This window comes from Spinacia oleracea, chromosome 2 (assembly GCF_020520425.1).
Source record: "Spinacia oleracea cultivar Varoflay chromosome 2, BTI_SOV_V1, whole genome shotgun sequence".
Taxonomy (NCBI): domain Eukaryota; kingdom Viridiplantae; phylum Streptophyta; class Magnoliopsida; order Caryophyllales; family Amaranthaceae; genus Spinacia; species Spinacia oleracea.
Window position 1 is genome coordinate 99,952,068 of NC_079488.1, and position 16,372 is coordinate 99,968,439.

The following is a 16,372-nucleotide window of genomic DNA, read 5'->3' on the forward strand; positions in this document are numbered from 1 at the left end:
ATTATTTTTTACTAATTGCATCTTAATTATCCCTAATTATACTAAAATCAATTAAAGTTAATCATAACCAAAGTAACTCATAGATTTCAGCCGTACCTAAAGTTGTAGACTTGGAAGTTGGAAGCAGAGTGAGAGCAAAGAGCGAATGGTTAAAACAGCCTAAGTTGCCCAACAATCTCTCAAATGTTCCATCACAATGCGCCTGTCTTCTTCAAATCCTCTTCTCCAAGCTTGTCTTCGCCATTTCAGCTCCAACACAAATCTCCCAAACCTCGCCAAAATCCCAACAAAATATCGCCCACAAGCAATCAAAGAAGCCCAAGAAATTATCACAGACTATCTCCACACAACCAGCGCGCTGCCCTTTTCATATGCCGAGTTCATCAGCAAAAACTCCATTAATTCTCTCACTGAATTAGTTTCTAAGGTACACTTTTCAGCCGTTCATTTCCGTAAGACTTTTCAGAAGTTTCTTAGGTATAATCCTGTTCATGAATTTGGCTTCTTTTATGAGAGTATTGGGATTAATTATTGTAAAATTAATGATTTTTTGAAGCCAAATGTTCATTTTTTCTCTGATGATTCAACTGTTTTAGATGTTGCTTGTGCTCTTGCTGGATTTGGGGTTCCTTGGAATAAATTGGGGGATTTGTATGTGGCAGAGGTTTCGATTTTTGAGAAGGAACCTAAGTTCTTGGGGTCCAAGTTTAATGGGTTGTTAGAAATGGGGTTTAGTAATGAACAAGCTGCTGGGATTTGTTTGGGGTTTCCCTATTTATTGAAGGGGGAAGAGGTTGGATTAAGTGGTCAATTTGATGAATTGTTGGATGAATTGAAAAGGGTTTTTGTTGATTTTGATTTGGGGGGTTACTTTGTTGGAAATGTGGATGTTTGGTATGAGGTTTGTAGGAAGTTTAGGGTTTTTTATGACCTGGGTGTTGCAAATGGAACTGTTGCAGAATGGATTGATAACAGTTATGCTGTTTTTACTGATTATTCAGAGAAGGCTTTGGTTGAGAAGGTGGAGTTCTTTTGTAAGTTGGGTGTCGGGAAAACAGATGTTGGTTTGTTGCTTCTTTCCAATCCGGAGATTTTGAGCATCGATATCGAAAATCGTGTTGTTTCTGTGTCAGGATTTTTGAATCACTTTGGGTTGTCGAAGGAAGAACTTAAAACCCTTAGGGAGAGATACTCGTATGTATTTGATCGGAACAAGATGTGTAATTTGCCCCATATTCTTAGAGCCATGGATCTTCATGAAAGGTTCTTCCATAGAATGAAGTCGGGGGAGTATCAGTTGTTAGCTAATTATGATTTGAGTAATTCTGATGAAGGTGAAGACGAGATTTATTTACAGAAATTGGAGAGCATCAAAGGTGTAAGAACACATGGTTATTCACTATGTAAGTTGAATTTTTTACATGGCATTGGATTTGGAGAGAATGGTTTCACCATGAAGCTTTTAAAAGATATGCATGGTTCTAGTAGTGACTTACAAGAGCGATTTGATCTCCTACTAAATGAAGGCATTGAGTTCTCCAAACTCTGCAAGATGATAATTTACACACCTAAAATTCTAAATCAGGATAGTGACAATCTTAAGCAGAAAATTGACTTCCTTCGCCAAGAAATCGGTTTATCTTTGAAGTTCGTGGAGACTTTTCCAGCTTATTTTATGTATAATCTAGAAAAGCGAATTAAACCCAGATACAGATTTCATGTGTGGCTTACTAAGCAGGGGTGGTGTAAAAAAAAGTACACAGTTTCTGGGATTTTAGCGATTAGTAAGAAAGGTTTCTTGGAGCAACTTGCCTGTATACATCCAACAGCACCCCAGTTGTGGTTGGAGCAATGCGAGCAAAAGAAGACCAGTGAGTCCCAAAAGAATGTATCATAAGACACTTTCCAGTTTAGAATGTATAGTGGGGAATGCAAGTTCTTGAGAAGTTCTTTAGCACTTGACTTGATTGTTGTAGGTTCATGTTGTTCTTTAGCACAACATATATACAAATATTTTTGGCCAACGTTAAAGATAATAGGAGGTCAATTCTTTGGTTCTAGATTCAGTTCTATTTTCGTTACCTGATTCATACAAGGGTTAGTATTTTGTGTCTTTAACAGAGAGCCTATCTTCTTCATCAGTGGCAATTCAATTTGGCAGATCTGTCGTGAAACCTTTTTCTGCCTGTTGTTTCGATGAAGTTACATGTCTCTCAAAATTTGCTGTGAACATCTTGCAGTCTGCAAAGGCTGTCCTGGCTGGTAAAGTCCTGGAACGAATTGCTGGATACCAAAGTAGGTTGTTGCGATGTGGAAATTGCTGTTTATGGACAAGATCAGCCGCAGTTATTGAAGCAACAGGATGCAAGTTGCATGAGCTCAAATTTTAACCACTATTTTGAAATTGTACTGCCTCAGTTGGGGATTAAGATTGATTGTCACATCTTCCCAACTCCTTGTTAATAAGGGATTCAACCATGATTTCAGTAATATATATTACCCTCTACGATAGCTGCTTCTTTCCCATCCACTCCATGTCACTGGAAATATGCTTGAAAAACTAACCATTATCTAAATCTGTTTCAGGAAACGTGACAGTTATCCTCTACATATCAGAATAGTGTGTATGTCTTTTACGTTTGGTTGGAGACATTAATCATATTAGGACCATTAACTGTAAAGTTCAGGCATGACACGTCTTTGAGCAGGATAAAGATGCAGTTGCTGAAGCTGCTAGGGGTTGTTAGTTGACTAAGATTTGGAGGTGCATCAGGTGAATACTTCAGGCATTAAAGGCTGTAAAATAAACTTGGGAGATCTGCTGACTAAAGCTACATTTAACGCATGGTGTGCACAACTTCCAGTCTTTCGGTTCCTGTTCCAAGTGTCAGAAATTTTGCTTAGCCTCAACTTTTTGTCCTACGCTTGATTATCAACACTATAATACCAAGTATTAGAGTTTGTTCCTCAATAATGTTAGTGCTTCTTAGATTTTGCTGGAATCTCCAAAGTTCCTCAAAGGCTTCCTGGTTCTGGCATTATATGCACTATTAAAAGAGTGATTCTAGAGTTTTTCTATTTTTGTAATGTGCTTGTCAGAAGTTGTTTCAGAAACTTCATCACCAACAACAATTACATAAACATCTTTGCAAAGTTGCCATCCAGATTCCTAAGCATGGTCATGTATAACTTTATAAGTCTAAGGGATCAATCGTTCTAGATTAACCATCGTGCTTTCTTTAATCTTAGTCGTCTTAACTCAATAATAAGTAGTAATCTCTTCTTCGATGAAGATCTCAGAATTATTGCAATCACTGAAAAATATGGCATGAGCAGGTTAGGTTGTGTTTTATATTCACTACTTGATTTCAAGGTCTATTGTGACATCGAAAATCGTTACAATAAGGCCCAAAACCATTACAATAGGTCTATTGTACGAGTAACACCATTTAACCCGTTACATTCTCGTCCTATTGTAACGGCTTCCTACTACCCGGGGGAGGGTGTTTGGTAATGGCTTTAGAAGCCTATTGTAACGCTTCCTACTAATAAGGTCAGGTGTTAATCTCTGTAGACGGGGTGTCATGGTACGACAAGAGTGTCACCTGTGTGGGAAAGAGGTGGATAATGAAACTCACCTTTTTAGGGACTGCATTGTCTCGAAAGAAAGCTACTGATCTTGGGATCCTACTCCAGGACGTCCCATACAGTAGCATCAACAATTGGATTATGAACTTTTTAAACTACATGTGGAAGGAAGACGGGCCTAATAGCCCGCGGGCAACAAGCTTTGTTCTCACTCTATGGGGAATTTAGTTACACCGAAATAGTGTGGTTTTCAAACGATGTCAGGTTAACTCAAGGAGCATTATCAAAATCACATTGAAAATGAAGAAGGATAATGACGAGGCAATACAGTTAAGAGAGAAGCTTGGAAATAAAAACCAACCAACTAAGAAGGACTTCTCCAACCCAATTGCGATTCTCATAGGAGATTTCAACAACACATGTCTCAAGCTCATGGTGGATGGTGCATGGAAGCGAAAGAAGAACGGGGACTCTGTGGCTGCGGTGGGTTGGATTATTAAGCATGACCAAATAACGCTAGCAGGGGGGCAGGATAAGAGCTTCATCGGCTTTGCAAGCGGAAGGCTACGCAATCCTCAGAGGTCTGATCGAGGCAAAGAACAGGAATATCAAGCATATGAAACTCTCTCGGACAACAGAACAATGGGATCGATTGAGATTGCAAGCATTATGGGAGAAATTAGAAGTAGTGCTAGTAGTTTTGAGTTTTGCTCTGTTGTTGATGTTAGTAGAAATTGCATAAAGCCTGCTCATGACCTTGCCTCTAGAGCAAGAAAACATGGGATGGTTGACTTTGTTTAGCTTGTTTGCTCTTGTTGTAAAAAAAAAAAGGGTCAGGTGTTACAATAGGTTTAAGCTTCGTTACAATATAAAAGGTAACGAGTTTCCAAAGCTATTGTAACACATAAACTATTATGAATTATGTGATACTACTTATTGTAACGCTTTTAAAAAAATGTATTTTAAATAAAAGAATTAGGAAAAATGGGTTAATGGGTGGGTTAATTAGATGATAATTGAATTAATTAGGGATGATGATGTCATGAATGGATATTTGGGGTATTAAGTCAATTGTGACTTGTGAGGGGTATTTGATGAATTATTGAAATTTGATCGACGCTTGGTGAATTATTGCAAAATTCGGGGGCATTTCATGAAATTTTTGTATCTTATTTGAGTTTCAAAATTAAAAACATCCCTAAATATAAAAGAAATGTCAAACAAACACTCCGAACGGTACCAAAACTACTAGTACGAAGTATTACAAAGAAACCTAGAAATTAATTGGGTTACTAGAAAATAAACCAACCGTGACTCAAATTTCGTCACAATTTGCCCAAAATAAAAGACAAATTTGTCAAAAATGATTTTTATAACTCAAATTTTGTGAGAAATGACCTTATACAATTTTTTGTCCGAAATCACACCTTAATGTAATTTTCTTTTGCGAAACACAACCTAAGAGAAGTTTCTGGCATTGACTGAGCTTTTCCGGCCATTGACTTGCACATGAGCAGAGTTAAGTTGGCTAAAGACACTGATTTTCCCGAGTCTTGAATTTTCAAAATTGATTTTTTCTTTCCGATTTTTTTTCAACTTTAGGTTTTAAAGCTTAGAATTTTGGAGGAAAATTGAGTGTGGTTAGCAAAATAAAGCCACACGTGCTTCTCACGTGCAAGTCAAATCAATAGCCCGGAAAAGTTTAGTCAATGTCGGAAACTTCATTTTGATTGTCTTTCGCAGGAAAAAAAACATTAATGTATGATTTCACAAAAAGTTACATTAATGTATACATTAATGTGTAATTTCGCAATAAAATTATATAAGTTCATTTCTCGTAAAATTTGGGTTATAAAAGTTTTTTTTGCAAATTTGCCAAAATAAAATAAAAAGTTCGTCAACAATGAAATGAAATGAAAATGGAGGAGAACATTAGCAGCGTCAACAACAGCGACGGAGTTAGGTTCGGGATTGGGGAGGCGTGGGCGTGGGTACCGAGTAGGACCCACTGGTGTTGCATAGCTAGCGCCGCCCAATTAGGGTGGGGGATTAGATCTTGCAAGAAAGGCTTCGTCGGAGATTCCAATTTTATGCCCGCCAGGGCATTCGGGGTCGCCTCTCTCTTCGTTGGAGCCGCCGCCACCGCTTTCTTTGCCGCCCTTAACGCCTCCGGCATCCACACTGTGAGTTTGTTTCTCTCGTTTTTTTTTTTTTTTTATTTTTGGAGGAAAATGTTGGATTTTTAGGTCAAATTTCATCAATTTGGGAAATTAGAAATTTATTTTTAGTGAAAATTTGATAGTTGGCCAATTGGGTATTTTGATTTGCATTGAAAATGAGGATCTGGGTTGATTAATTGAAGGGTTTTAATTATTGTTTCAACTCTTTTTAATTTATTCTTATTAATTTTATATTCATATTCAGGTTTTGTATGCTTGTTGATAGTGGTTTTTGGAAGAATTTGAATGCAAAGTTGTAAGATTTATTTATTTATTTTGTTGCAATGTGAACTTAGTTCTCATAGCTCAAGTGATGAACCCAAATACATATGCAAATTCCTGATTACAAACCCCCTTTTATCTGTTCTGCACTCCCTTTTGAACCTAGATGAATTGTTCAATTCAGGTAAAGGAAATCCGTTTAACGAACCCTGTCGAAGGGTAGTTGTTGTATGGAGAATTTTGAAGTGATTGAATTGTAGAAGAATTGATGAAGTATTTAGGCTTGGAGCAGTTAAATCCTGGTGTTGAATACCCTTAATTAGCCAAAATGCTGAACCTTAACAGCTTGTAGTTAAGACTCTACGACTCAATTAAATCAAACAGCGAGTCCACTTCGTTTCTATGCTGGGAGGCTTGCCATTCTGCGTCTGTATCTGCTCGTTTGTTTGTTTTTATGCTCATTGGAGAGCTTCAAATGGGCAATGAAAGTACCTTTGGGCTTTGGGTACACCTAGCTTTAGGGGTTTTGGTACACCTAAGAATTTGCACCACTCTCTTACTACATGGAATGCAATCGATAAATTTAAACCACTCTGCTTACTTCATGGAATGCAGATGATTGATTAATAAATGATTAGTGATTCAGATGTACAGAACACGAAGGAATGAGTAAAGTTCACATCTTCTTTTCTCGTTTATTTTCTTGTGGGGAGTGAAGGAGTTGTATGATTGGTCGTTCTAAACAATGGTACATCCACGTCCCGTGCTCTAGGTTGTTCCTTCATCATTGAGGTCATCGCCATTTGGCTGTTTAAGATTTAAGATATATACTCCTTGTAACCAAATGTTGGTTGGCTGTGCTATAACTTATACTAATATAGGTTGCACATTATTTTTAGGTGGAAGATATGAGAGAAGCCGGTGCTAACATTAGGAAAGGAATGCGCGTTCCTCCACGAAACAAGGCCGAATAATACTGTCTTTGGTAAATCATCACTTAAATTTTACTTCTAACAAGATTTGGGTGTACCTTGTTTGAGTTAACTTGAAGACTTCCTTACCCAACTCAAGAACGTGAACGCGTTGCTCTTTCCTTTTTGGGTAACCACATAACTAAAGGGAAATTTGACGCAAGTGCGCTTGTGCTATGACATTTTTGTACCCTTTGCTTCAGCTTTCCCGTTTAATTGGTTCTGAAGATGTTACCTTTTTCTTAGGCTTTGCATCCACAAATTTGTTGTTGGTTCATTCTAGTATTGTTCAATCCGATGCTTGCTGAATATCATATTTTCATGTTGAATTGTACAAGTCCGTAAAGTAATACACTGTCATTTTGCATTGCGATGTATTTTAACGATAACGAGAATCGATAATGACAAGAAGGTAAAATTCTTTCTCCATTATTGTGTGAAGAATATATAGTCCTTTACATTCTTGCTATGTTACATGGATTCGGGTACTTGTATAGAACAATTTGTTACTTGTACTCGGCTCTCGAGTACTAGTATAGTGTATAGGACACGGGTACGTGTCCAAGTGTCTCACTCCATCGGCTAAATTGTGAAAACGTTTCATGATTTACCCAGAATGAAGTGGCATAGTGTTCATATCTATGCCTAAGGGTTAATGATCCGACATTGGTACTTGAAATAAAAGGTACGAGTAACATAACATTCTTGCGTATAAACAGATTTATGAAGAATCAACTTCAATTGGTAGATGGTCCAACTCGACAAGAATCATAGAGTACTCGTGTGCCAAGGTAATGGAGCCGTATATTTTGAGCATTAGCAACAAACAATGTCAAATATCTGCTCATTCGTATCTTTTTGTTTTTTTCATTAGGTAAAAAGAAGGGGACCCTACTGAAGTAACTGAACCACCATCTATCGCATATTAGCCAGCCCAACTAAGCAGGTATTGGATTGGACTAACTAAGCATGAATTCAAAACCTAAAACATAATAGACACTCTGGCCTAGAATATGATTTGATCGACCAAAACCCCTCATTTGACATTATACTACATATGTTATACTTGTAGACAACAAGAATCAATGGATAAGAAATCAAATTCTTTCTGTATTATCGTGTAAAGAATATATTCAATCTTTAAGCCACAAAAATTGATAAATTCCATTTAGTTTAGTGCTAGCCGCCTTATCGAAGGAGAATCTAGCCATGTACAAGTAATAAGTCTAGCAGGATTCTAATATCCTAAATCATATTGATAATTGGAGATTCTCTAGCTAAGGCAAGGATAATGCAGCTACTCATGGAGCCAAACTTTGTGGCAACGAAGGCTAAGGGCCGGTTGAGTTTGTTGCATCCAAGGCTTGAATCCCCCGATCAGTTTAGTGATATTTCGGTAGATCGACAATGACATTTCCTTTGTGGAACTTTTTTTTGGGAAACATGAATTGCTGTATTTTTGCGCCACATGAAGTCGAAGCTGTTATACTCATCAATATTAAATTTTCAGATGATGTATATTTTTGTAACAACTTAAATTAATGGTGAAGTGACTCATTCAGTTCCAAAAAAAAAAACCTATTTCTCTATTTTGACAATCAATTTCAACTCACATGCATTCCCAACAAAAAATATTTTCTTATAGCACGAAGAATCTCTAATCCTATGCATACATAAATTGAACATATGATTCTTTTTATGCGAGGGCCTTTGTCCTTCATTAGTTTAATTTTTTTTTACTCTGTTTATTTGTTTGTCTTATATATATACTGCTATTAGGGCTGCAAATGAGCTTAGCCGATCCGATCCGAGTTTTACCTTATTCGAGCTAAGCTTGATAAGGATTTTCACTATTCGAGCTTGTCTCGAGCTTTGCAATTTTTTGTTTGATCTTTGTTCGCTAAGCATTATGATGTCTCGAGCTCGCTAGTTTAGCTCGAGCTCGAGCTAAACGAGCTTTATTCGAGCTTCAAGAAATCGTCAAGATTTAAATCATATAATCAAGGAGAAACTTCACAAAATATATGTATGACTGAAATATTCTATGGGTATTGTACTTATTACATGATAGATTCGCTTCCGTTTTATACGTTTCTTGACATTTAAGGGTCATATTTTTTATAAAAAAAAAACTTACGTAGTATACTTTATTCCATTAAATTATTTTTTCGAGCTTGAGCGAGTTATAAACGGGCTTATAAACAAGCTTATAAACGAGTAATTAATGAGCTATAAACGAGTGCTCGTGAACATTAACGAGCCGAACGTAATTTATTCGAACTTGGCTCGTTTACTTATCGAGCCTATAATTTTGTTCAAACTCGTTGATTAATTAATAAACGAGCTTTGACCTAGATTTTTCGCGAGTTTTTAGCGAATGTATCGACTCATTTGCAACCCTAACCGCTATATTATTTGTAGTTTTATCTTTTTATAATCCTTGTTTCGTATAAGATGCATCTATTCTTTATTTGTACCATACTAAACATTTTATTTTTTGACATAGGCTCATTTTGCATAAATAAAAAGTTATTACACAACTACACACTACATACTAAGAGTACATTAAGACTTTTATAGGCCATTACATAACGTAAATCAACAAAATGTTCAAGATCTAACAAAGAAAGGGAAAAATTCTCTTCTTGTTTTGGTTCATGATTGTTGGAAATGCCCTGAGTACACCTACACGATGATATCTTACCAAAGCACATTGTGGCTGAGTCTTCTTTATAGAAAATGGTTCCGATGAGAGGCCAATTACCACTAAGAGTCTCATGAAAGTACCTGTAGAACTTGGGAAACAAGGAAATGAGCGAAAAAGAAACAATGTTACGGGGTAGGTTAATAGACCTTGTGTATTTCTCACAAGTGTCTAAACACGATTTGTTTAGCATGCTATAAAGAACAGCGATCGGATAATGATTTTTAAAAGTGCTAAGAACAACTCTCAACAATTATTATAGTCAAATATGTTAATTTATTGCTACCTCAAAAAAAATACGAGTAATAATAATTATGTTTTTCATGTCATGTAACAATAATTAATTAATTGGATATTGTTAAGATAAGATATAATTAGAGCAGTTAGAGCTGTACAAGTAGTACTCTAATGTGAGTAGAATTATATTATGTATAGGAGTATTACGTAGAGTTTGAGCAAGGAAACTAAATCTTATGTACAGAGTACTATATATTCTGGGATGCAATATCAATAAGATGATGAATTGAGATTAATTTAACAGATATATATATTTAATTTTCTAGCTAAATATTTAACTGTTCATGTACTTAACAATTTTCAACTGCTGGTTTTGCCAAACACTCATACTATGGACCATTATTTTGATAGCTAAACGCTACCTGCTACTCTTGACAACTACCCACTATCCCAATCGCTAAAGCTACCCGCTACCGCTAGTTTTGCCAAAAAGGGTCTATGTTGTTTATATAATAATATTTATGATAGTGGTTTGGGTAAAATAAAATAAAAATTCTTTATCCGTTATTGTAGCATGAAGAACATTTGATACTTTATACTTCGTATATTTTACTTTTAAAACTACTCTCTCCGTCTCATTTTGTTCTTTACGTTTTTCTTTTTGGGTGTCCAAAAATGTTCTTTACATTTCCTTTTATATTGGGCAAATTTGCCAAAAAGGACCTTTTATAACTCAAATTTTGCGAGAAAGGACCTTATATAATTTTTTTTGTGAAAACACACCTTAAAGTAATTTTTTTTTGTGAGAAAGGACCTAAGGGAAGTTTTCGGCAATGACTGGGATTTTCCGGCCATTGACTTGCACGTGAGCAGCACGTGTGGCTTACGTTGGCTAAAGACATTGATTTTTCCGAGTCTCGAATTTTCAAACTTGATTTTATTTCAAGTTTGTTTTTCAACTTTAAGTTTTAAAGCTTAGAATTTTTGAGGAAAATTGGGTGTGATTAGCAAAATAAAGTCACACGTGCTTCTCACGTGCAAGTCAATGGCCGAAAAAGCTCAGTCAATGCCGGAAATTTACTTTTGGTTGTATTTCGCAAAAAAAAATTAAATTAAGGTGTGATTTCACAAAAAAAAATTATATAAGGTCCTTTCTCGCAAAAAAATTTACATTAAGGTGTGATTTAACAAAAAAAATTATATAAGGTCCTTTCTCGCAAAATTTGGATTATAAAAGGTCATTTTTAACAAATTTGCCTTTATATTATCACATAAATATCTTAATATTCTATCAAAATTTGCGTATAATGATTATTTTAATTAACCAATTAAATTCATTGGGTCATTTTATCTCTCATACTTTTTCATTGGGACATTAAATTTTTCTCATTTTCCCAATATCAGAATTTTGATAAAAGTGAAAACATTATAAATAAACGTAATTTTTTTCGTTTAAATAAAAAAAATAAAGGAATCTCAATGCACATTAATTAGTCGTTAAAATACGTGTAAAATACCAAACGCAAATAACAAAAAGAAATGGAGGGAACACAAATGAAGTGTACGGGTATTCTCAAAGCAACATACGAAGTATAATTAATTTAAGAATCAACTTGCATTGCTAAATGGTCCAAAAAATGACAAGAATATATTCACTAAATAGACACATGTGCTAAAATGAGAAAAATGGTTCTATTTCCAATCCTATAAATTTAGATGGTTTCTCAACAAATTATTACAAATACAATACAAGCATACACAAATATACACACAATTTCATACGCTCATTAACATAATGAGGAGGTCTTTAGCCCTTGGAGGCCTTGAGCCAGTGGACCCAAACAGTCCAAAGATCCAAGAGGTTTCTGCTTGGGCTGTTAATCAGTATAACAAGGAACAAGTATGTTTTAATTTCACTCTAACAACGTAACACTTTCTTTATTCATCAATCCCAAGTTTTATGTTTTTTTTCTTCTGTTAACATTGACTAATTGTGTAATATATAATTTGTAGGGGGAAAGCCTGAAGTTTGTAAGGGCTTTGGATGCAAAAAAACAGCTGGTTAATGGTATGAACTACTATATTGTTCTGGAGGCGACGTCTGACGGACTTCCATCCCCCGACCCTTACCTGAGGAACAACTTTTCTGTGAAAGTGTATGAACAAGCTAGTACAGATACCTTGGAGCTTCTTGAGTTTAAGCCTCTGTTGCAAGAGAATGCACGTATTGCGATTCCCAACTAATTAATTATCATCTTCAACGACACCAACTCCATCTCTGATGGAATGAATACGTACTTAAGCACCACTTACAAGTCTTGCTTAGCATGACTTGATTTTATGTACTGTTATTATTAACTAAATAAAACTTTTGTCGTTGTGTACCACTTTTCAAAATTGCAATTCTCATAAATTTCTTATTTTGTGCCTTGGCTCAAATCACCCATGCACGTAGCCCACCTGACCCCTGTCAGCTCTAGAGTGAATTTTTTTTTTTTTTTTGGTTTTACTTCGAGGAGTTTCCACTGTTTTTGGCGAGTGAACTAATCTCCAGCAGAAGTTTGTATGAATACCTTGATAGGCAGCATCCCTTCCATTTAAGACTTTTTCCATAACCATAGCTCGAATCTGAGACCTTGATTAAGGAGTAAAATACGTATAACCACTCACATCAACCCCAGTTGGTTCAAGAAAAAGATATATCATTGATTCATTGTAGCGCTTTATCATTGTAGTGCTATGGAAATTCCAAGTATATATTGTATTGACTTTGCCCCCACTTTACCATCTTCTGCATGGCTAAGTCTAATAAATTATTTTACAAAGAATTAAAACAAAATGTATGTTCTTGACAAATTTTGCATAGTACTGTATATAATTAACCACTTGTATATTATTGAGATATTATTATTATTATCAATGCTAGTAATGTAAAAAGATATGTTAGTCAACTTAGGAGTTATGATAATTGTTAATATAGCTTACATTACTAGCATTGATTCTAGTAGCATTGATAATAATAATAATTGTTAATATAGCTTACATTACTAGCATTGATAATAATTGTTGGGGTGTTAAAATGGGCCCACCATTTTAACCTAAAAGCCAATAAAATCCACTCAAGCCCAATATCCCTTACAAGGCCTCAAAGGCCCAACAAAGGCACTATATATACCCCTCAAAGGGCAAGGTAAAGGGGCCATTCTCTAACCCTAGAGAAGCCACCCTACTCTCTCTCCCCTAAACACCTCATTTTATACATCAATTGTACTGACTTGAGCGTCGGAGGCTCCGCCTCGGGGACCCCCCCCTTGGCCCGGAGTTCATCTTGCAGGCACCGTACGTGATCGGAACTCAAGACATCAAGGACGCTCCTTCCATCGTTTCAACCCCGGAACAATTTGGCGCCGTCTGTGGGGATCGAGAGCAATAACCCATGAAAATCCACATTTTCATACTATTATGTTCAACCGCAAAAATGGCCGGAAATCTGAAATAGCCGACCAAAAATTACTGTTTGTCAACAAATTACGTTATAATGGGTAGTGTGGTGACAAATAATGTTGCTACAAATTGTTGCTACAGATCGTTACTACATTTTGGTGGCCCAGTAGCCTCAAGGCCAAGTAAAGATGCTTTCCCACTCTCCCAGATCTGCAAACTCATTTTCAGAATAAAGAGGATTCATTTTGCTTGAGTACAGATTTTTGGAGCCAGTAACAGCTCACGCGTGAAAGTTATGAATTTGGAAATAAAGCAAGTTTCCACAACTCAGACTCAACTGAGCCCACAATCACCTTGCACGATTGGTAACAACAGCATACATTGGCATGATGGCACTACATCACTTCCGAAGGTAAAAATCCGAAGGATAAAACCGAGCCGAAGGTAAAAATCCGAAGGATAAAACCGATCCGAAGGTAAAAATCCGAAGGATAAAACCGAGCCGAAGGTAAAAATCCGAAGGATAAATCCGAGCCGAAGGTAAAAATCCGAAGGATAAAACCGAGCCGAAGTTAAAAATCCGAAGGTAAAAAGCCGCTCCGAGATTACAACTCGAACCGATGTTACAATCCGAGCCGATTTTAGAAGCACGTTCTTGAACAGATCTTCGGATTTGAAGAGCGAGGTTAAAAATCGCTCCGAGATTACAACTCGAATCGACGTTACAATCCGAGCCGAAGTAAAGAAATCGCTCCGAGATTACAACTCGAACCGATGTTACAATCCGAGCCGATTTTAGAAGCACGTTCTTGAACAGATCTTCGGATTTGAAGAGCGAGGTTAAAAATCGCTCCGAGATTACAACTCGAATCGACGTTACAATCCGAGCCGAAGTAAAGAAATCGCTCCGAGATTACAACTCGAACCGATGTTACAATCCGAGCCGATTTTAGAAGCACGTTCTTGAACAGATCTTCGGATTTGAAGAGCGAGGTTAAAAATCGCTCCGAGATTACAACTCGAATCGACGTTACAATCCGAGCCGAAGTAAAAAAACCGCTCCGAGATTACAACTCGAACAGATGTTACAATCCGAGCCGATTTTAGAAGCACGTTCTTAAACAGATCTCCGGATTTGAAGAACGAGGTTAAAAATCGCTCAAAGATTACAACTCGAATCGATGTTACAATCCGAGCCGAAGGAAAAAAGCCGCTCCGAGATTACAACTCGAACCGATGTTACAATCCGAGCCGATTTTAGAAGCACGTTCTTGAACAGATCTCCGGATTTGAAGAACGAGGTTAAAAATCGCTCCGAGATTACAACTCGAATCGACGTTACAATCCGAGCCGAGGTAAAGAAACCGCTCCGAGATTACAACTCGAACCGATGTTACAATCCGAGCCGATTTTAGAAGCACGTTCTTAAATAGATCTTCGGATTTGAAGAGCGAGGTTAAAAATCGCTCCGAGATTACAACTCGAATCGACGTTACAATCCGAGCCGAAGTAAAGAAATCGCTTCGAGATTACAACTCGAACCGATGTTACAATCCGAGCCGATTTTAGAAGCACGTTCTTAAACAGATCTCCGGATTTGAAGAGCGAGGTGAAAAATCGCTCCGAGATTACAACTCGAATCGATGTTACAGTCCGAGCTGAAGGTAAAATCCGAAGGTAAAAATCCGAAGGATAAAACCGAGCCGAAGGTAAAAATCCGAAGGACAAAACCGAGCCGAAGGTAAAAATCCGAAGGACAAAACCGAGCCGAAGGTAAAAATCCGAAGGATAAAACCGAGCCGAAGGTAAAAATCCGAAGGATAAAACCGAGCCGAAGGTAAAAATCCGAAGGATAAAACCGAGCCGAAGGTAAAATCCGAAGGATAAAACCGAGCCGAAGGTAAAAATCCGAAGGACAAAACCGAGCCGAAGGTAAAAATCCGAAGGATAAAACCTAGCCGAAGGTAAAAATCCGAAGGATAAAACCGAGCCGAAGGTAAAAATCCGAAGGACAAAACCGAGCCGAAGGTAAAAATCCGAAGGACAAAACCGAGCCGAAGGTAAAAATCCGAAGGACAAAACCGAGCCGAAGGTAAAAATCCGAAGGACAAAAATCCGAAGGTAAAACCCGAGCCGAGATTACAACTCGAACCGATGTTACAATCCGAGCCGAGGTTAAAATTCTGAGCTGAAATCGACTTTCACTTGGAAGTGATCAAAATCAAAACCCAACCCATTTTTCAAATAGAATTGGGTCTGGGGGGCATTTGTTGGGGTGTTAAAATGGGCCCACCATTTTAACCTAAAAGCCAATAAAATCCACTCAAGCTCAATATCCCTTACAAGGCCTCAAAGGCCCAACAAAGGCACTATATATACCCCTCAAAGGGCAAGGTAAAGGGGTCATTCTCTAACCCTAGAGAAGCCACCCTACTCTCTCTCCCCTAAACACCTCATTTTATACATCAATTGTACTGACTTGAGCGTCGGAGGCTCCGCCTCGGGGACCCCCCCCTTGGCCCGGAGTTCATCTTGCAGGCACCGTACGTGATCGGAACTCAAGACATCAAGGACGCTCCTTCCATCGTTTCAACCCCGGAACAATAATAATATCTCAATAAACCCCATTTACATTACTAGCATTGATAATAATAATAATATCTCAATAGGGTTGAATTAAACTACCGGTAGTTTGAGTCCATTTTTCGGAGCTCATGGTACAGGCGAGTTGTACGTACCTTGCGTGCACCACAAGTAACAAACGGGCTAGTATGTTCCTAACTAATGACATATTTGCGTAATTAGTAGTAGCAATACAAGTTCGGGCAATTTTAATTAATGCTATCTTCATTATAAAGACGATCAACACAAATTTGAGGGTAAATTAAATTAAGTACACTCAAAGCATAAAATCAAATCAACAGAAGGGTAAATGACGTTTTGTAACAACACATAGTAATTACCAGGGGCTTTATGGTTAGGGATAG

The 16,372-nt window shown here is 37.1% G+C and overlaps 3 protein-coding genes across 6 annotated transcripts; all 3 read left to right on the forward strand.

The window, feature by feature from the left end:
* Nucleotides 1-91: 91 nt before the first annotated feature.
* LOC110802821 (transcription termination factor MTEF18, mitochondrial) lies at nt 92-3,203 on the forward strand. The gene is made up of 2 exons (XM_022008285.2): nt 92-2,486; nt 2,587-3,203. The coding sequence occupies exon 1, from the start codon at nt 197-199 to the stop codon at nt 1,895-1,897; it is 1,701 nt and encodes a 566-aa protein (XP_021863977.1). The 5' UTR covers nt 92-196; the 3' UTR covers nt 1,898-2,486; nt 2,587-3,203.
* A 2,236-nt stretch (nt 3,204-5,439) lies between these two features.
* Nucleotides 5,440-8,560, forward strand: LOC110802829 (uncharacterized). Of its 4 annotated transcripts, XR_008928355.1 has the most exons (4): nt 5,468-5,771; nt 6,929-7,014; nt 7,720-7,791; nt 7,875-8,560. XR_008928355.1 is itself a non-coding variant. In XM_056837473.1 (3 exons), exons 1-3 carry the CDS (start codon nt 5,502-5,504, stop codon nt 7,896-7,898), a joined length of 366 nt encoding a protein of 121 aa, XP_056693451.1. In that variant the 5' UTR covers nt 5,458-5,501; the 3' UTR covers nt 7,899-8,560. The 4 variants fall into 4 exon arrangements, 3 of the variants coding, with proteins under 3 accessions (XP_021863984.1, XP_056693451.1, XP_056693452.1); XM_056837473.1 differs by lacking the exon at nt 6,929-7,014 and having other exon boundaries at nt 5,458-5,771; XM_056837474.1 differs by lacking the exon at nt 7,875-8,560 and having other exon boundaries at nt 7,720-7,795.
* A 3,112-nt stretch (nt 8,561-11,672) lies between these two features.
* On the forward strand, nt 11,673-12,328 carry LOC110802804 (cysteine proteinase inhibitor A). The gene is made up of 2 exons (XM_022008254.2): nt 11,673-11,841; nt 11,955-12,328. The coding sequence occupies exons 1-2, from the start codon at nt 11,737-11,739 to the stop codon at nt 12,183-12,185; spliced, it is 336 nt and encodes a 111-aa protein (XP_021863946.2). The 5' UTR covers nt 11,673-11,736; the 3' UTR covers nt 12,186-12,328.
* Nucleotides 12,329-16,372: the final 4,044 nt, after the last annotated feature.

Excerpts from the sequence above, each read along its gene's own strand:
- LOC110802829 (XM_056837473.1), top strand. The coding sequence starts at position 5,502 with ATGAAAATGGAGGAGAACATTAGCAGCGTCAACAACAGCGACGGAGTT. Across the intron at positions 5,772-7,719 it reads ACGCCTCCGGCATCCACACT|ATTTATGAAGAATCAACTTC; the intron begins GTGAGTTTGTTT and ends GCGTATAAACAG. Across the intron at positions 7,792-7,874 it reads TAGAGTACTCGTGTGCCAAG|GTAAAAAGAAGGGGACCCTA; the intron begins GTAATGGAGCCG and ends TTTTTTCATTAG.
- LOC110802804 (XM_022008254.2), top strand. The coding sequence starts at position 11,737 with ATGAGGAGGTCTTTAGCCCTTGGAGGCCTTGAGCCAGTGGACCCAAAC. Across the intron at positions 11,842-11,954 it reads ATCAGTATAACAAGGAACAA|GGGGAAAGCCTGAAGTTTGT; the intron begins GTATGTTTTAAT and ends TATAATTTGTAG.
- LOC110802821 (XM_022008285.2), top strand. The coding sequence starts at position 197 with ATGCGCCTGTCTTCTTCAAATCCTCTTCTCCAAGCTTGTCTTCGCCAT.